At 40.6% G+C, this 2,075-nt stretch overlaps 1 protein-coding gene across 19 annotated transcripts in view; it reads left to right on the forward strand.

Annotated features, from left to right (window-relative positions):
• The first annotated feature begins 389 nt into the window (after positions 1 to 389).
• PAX2 (paired box 2) overlaps positions 390 to 2,075 on the forward strand; it is a 54,479-nt gene continuing 52,793 nt past the window's right edge. For 17 of the 19 annotated variants that reach the window (XM_072424026.1, XM_072424031.1, XM_072424028.1 and 14 more), the window contains exon 1: positions 594 to 777. In XM_072424026.1, coding sequence (XP_072280127.1) covers positions 735 to 777 — 43 coding nt within the window. In that variant the 5' untranslated portion in view covers positions 594 to 734. Of the gene's footprint in view, positions 778 to 2,075 lie in introns of all 19 variants that reach the window. The other 2 variants (XM_072424035.1, XM_072424044.1) reach the window with 1 other exon arrangement.

A 2,075-nucleotide genomic window follows, 5' to 3' on the forward strand; every position in this document is an offset into this window, starting at 1 on the left:
TGTGTGTGTGCCATCCTCCCCTCACCCCTCCACAGTGACAGGGTAATGCCAGGGACCTCCTCACTACAGCGAATCACCGACTGCTGGAATCTATTCCCTTTGTCTGACAAGTCATCCATCTCCCAGTAAAGGGGGAGGGCAGTGTGTGTGAGTGTGTGTGTGGGGGGGGGGGGGGGGATCTGAGGGGCTTTGCAGCTTTTAGAGAGACACACACAGGGAGAGGAGGCTCCATTCTCCAGCCAAACCTCCTAGCACACACATCCCACCTTAAAGTGACAACTTCAGCCAGTGTCTCCATTTTCCAGAGATTGCTCTATTCCCCGACATTGTACACATTCACTCACCCTTGGATTTTTGTTTCCCCCTGTTTAACTTTGCTTTGAAGTCAGAAAACTCCAGCCAAAGACTTGGAGGGAAGCAAACTCTTACTTGACTGCGTCCGGCTTCCATCAGCCGCTTCTCACAAGGGTCTTGTGGGCTCCAGCAGCCATGAGAAGAGGTACCTGCTGGCCCAACATCGCATCTTCTTCCCAGGAAATCTGAAGGACTTTACTCAGCCAGATCTTCCACTAGAACATCTGTCCACTTACAAATCCACCCTGCAGCCTTCAGCCCCCGGGGCAGTGGGCACCGAGCCTGGAAACAAGTGTAGCCTATTTTCTTCAAGTCTTGAACTTCAGTCCAGAGGCGAAACGGCGACTACAGCCGAATTCCTCCCTTTCATTTGCCTCCCCATGGATATGCATTGCAAGGCTGATCCCTTCTCGGCTATGCACCGTGAGTACTATCCATTCCATTACAGACTAAATCTTCTTTTATAGGTCCCGCGTCATCCTTACCGACAGTATCCCCATCACCCTATTTACTAAGATCATCCCTATAGCCTGGCCGATTGGTCTCAATTCATAATACAGCATCGGCATTTACCGAATGTTATCCCTGACATTGTTTTCATAACATTCCGCTGGTTCACATCAGCTACTAAATCTAAGATAAAAAAAAATATTATCCACTATCAATAAATAGAGAGCTGAAAAATGTCTAAATAAAATTATATGTGAGGGGGAAAAATATTATTATTTATAGGTAAATGGTTAAAAAAGAATTATCAGCCAGTATTTATTATTTTTTATTACATTATAGGAATCACAAGCTGATAAAAAGAATAGGATTCTAGCGTCCAATTCTAAATAAGTATTGGAAAATAAGTCACGTGGGGGTATCAATAATATCAGAAATAATCCAGAGATTAAATTATAATAATGTCTAGGAGGTGCATGCACAAGATCAATGTCCGTGCCATTCACAAACTGAACGCAAAACATGGATTCTAAATGCATCTAATAGAGAATATTTTTTTTCTAATAACCGGGTAAAAAGATAAATTGGATTGCAATTATTATTATACATACACCTGTGCGGCTTCCGCTAAATTTAATCCAAAATAGTAAAAAAAAAAGGGTTCACTTAAAAGAAATAGAAACAAATAAAAAAAAATGGGAAATTAGAAATTGTACTATATATATATATATATATATATATATATATATACACACACATATATATATTGTATTATATTATTTCAACACATTGGAGTTATTGAGACCAATATTTGAATTATTAATTTGTTATTTTTAGTTGCATCTGTTGCCTTTTAATAATATGTAATAGGAGTTATCAGAGGTATTCTGAATAATTTATCACAGAGGTGATGAGAAAATTGCAGCTTGGTAACTGTATAGCCAACGTGTCCACAAGCTGCCGGGCATCCATGCCCACAGCCAGGCCACAACAAGCCAGTGCTAGGAGGAGGGCAGGAAGGGGTGTCACTGGCAGCAAGAACCATCTTTAGGGGAAAACTGTATTTGTGCTTGATGCCCGATCGATTTAAGGGCAATGAGAGTTTCCTCAAGTTCACAGTCTATAAGTCATTGTCAGCAGCACGGGAGAGAAACTCACCAATATAAATACATCATTTTTCAGAAAAAGTGGAAAGCTTGCTGAATTCCAATTTATTAGAGCATTAACACTCTTTATACAGAAACACCTGCCTTCCATATACATGGAAATAGATA

Source organism: Pyxicephalus adspersus, chromosome 10 (genome assembly GCF_032062135.1).
Source record: "Pyxicephalus adspersus chromosome 10, UCB_Pads_2.0, whole genome shotgun sequence".
Lineage (NCBI taxonomy): Eukaryota > Metazoa > Chordata > Amphibia > Anura > Pyxicephalidae > Pyxicephalus > Pyxicephalus adspersus.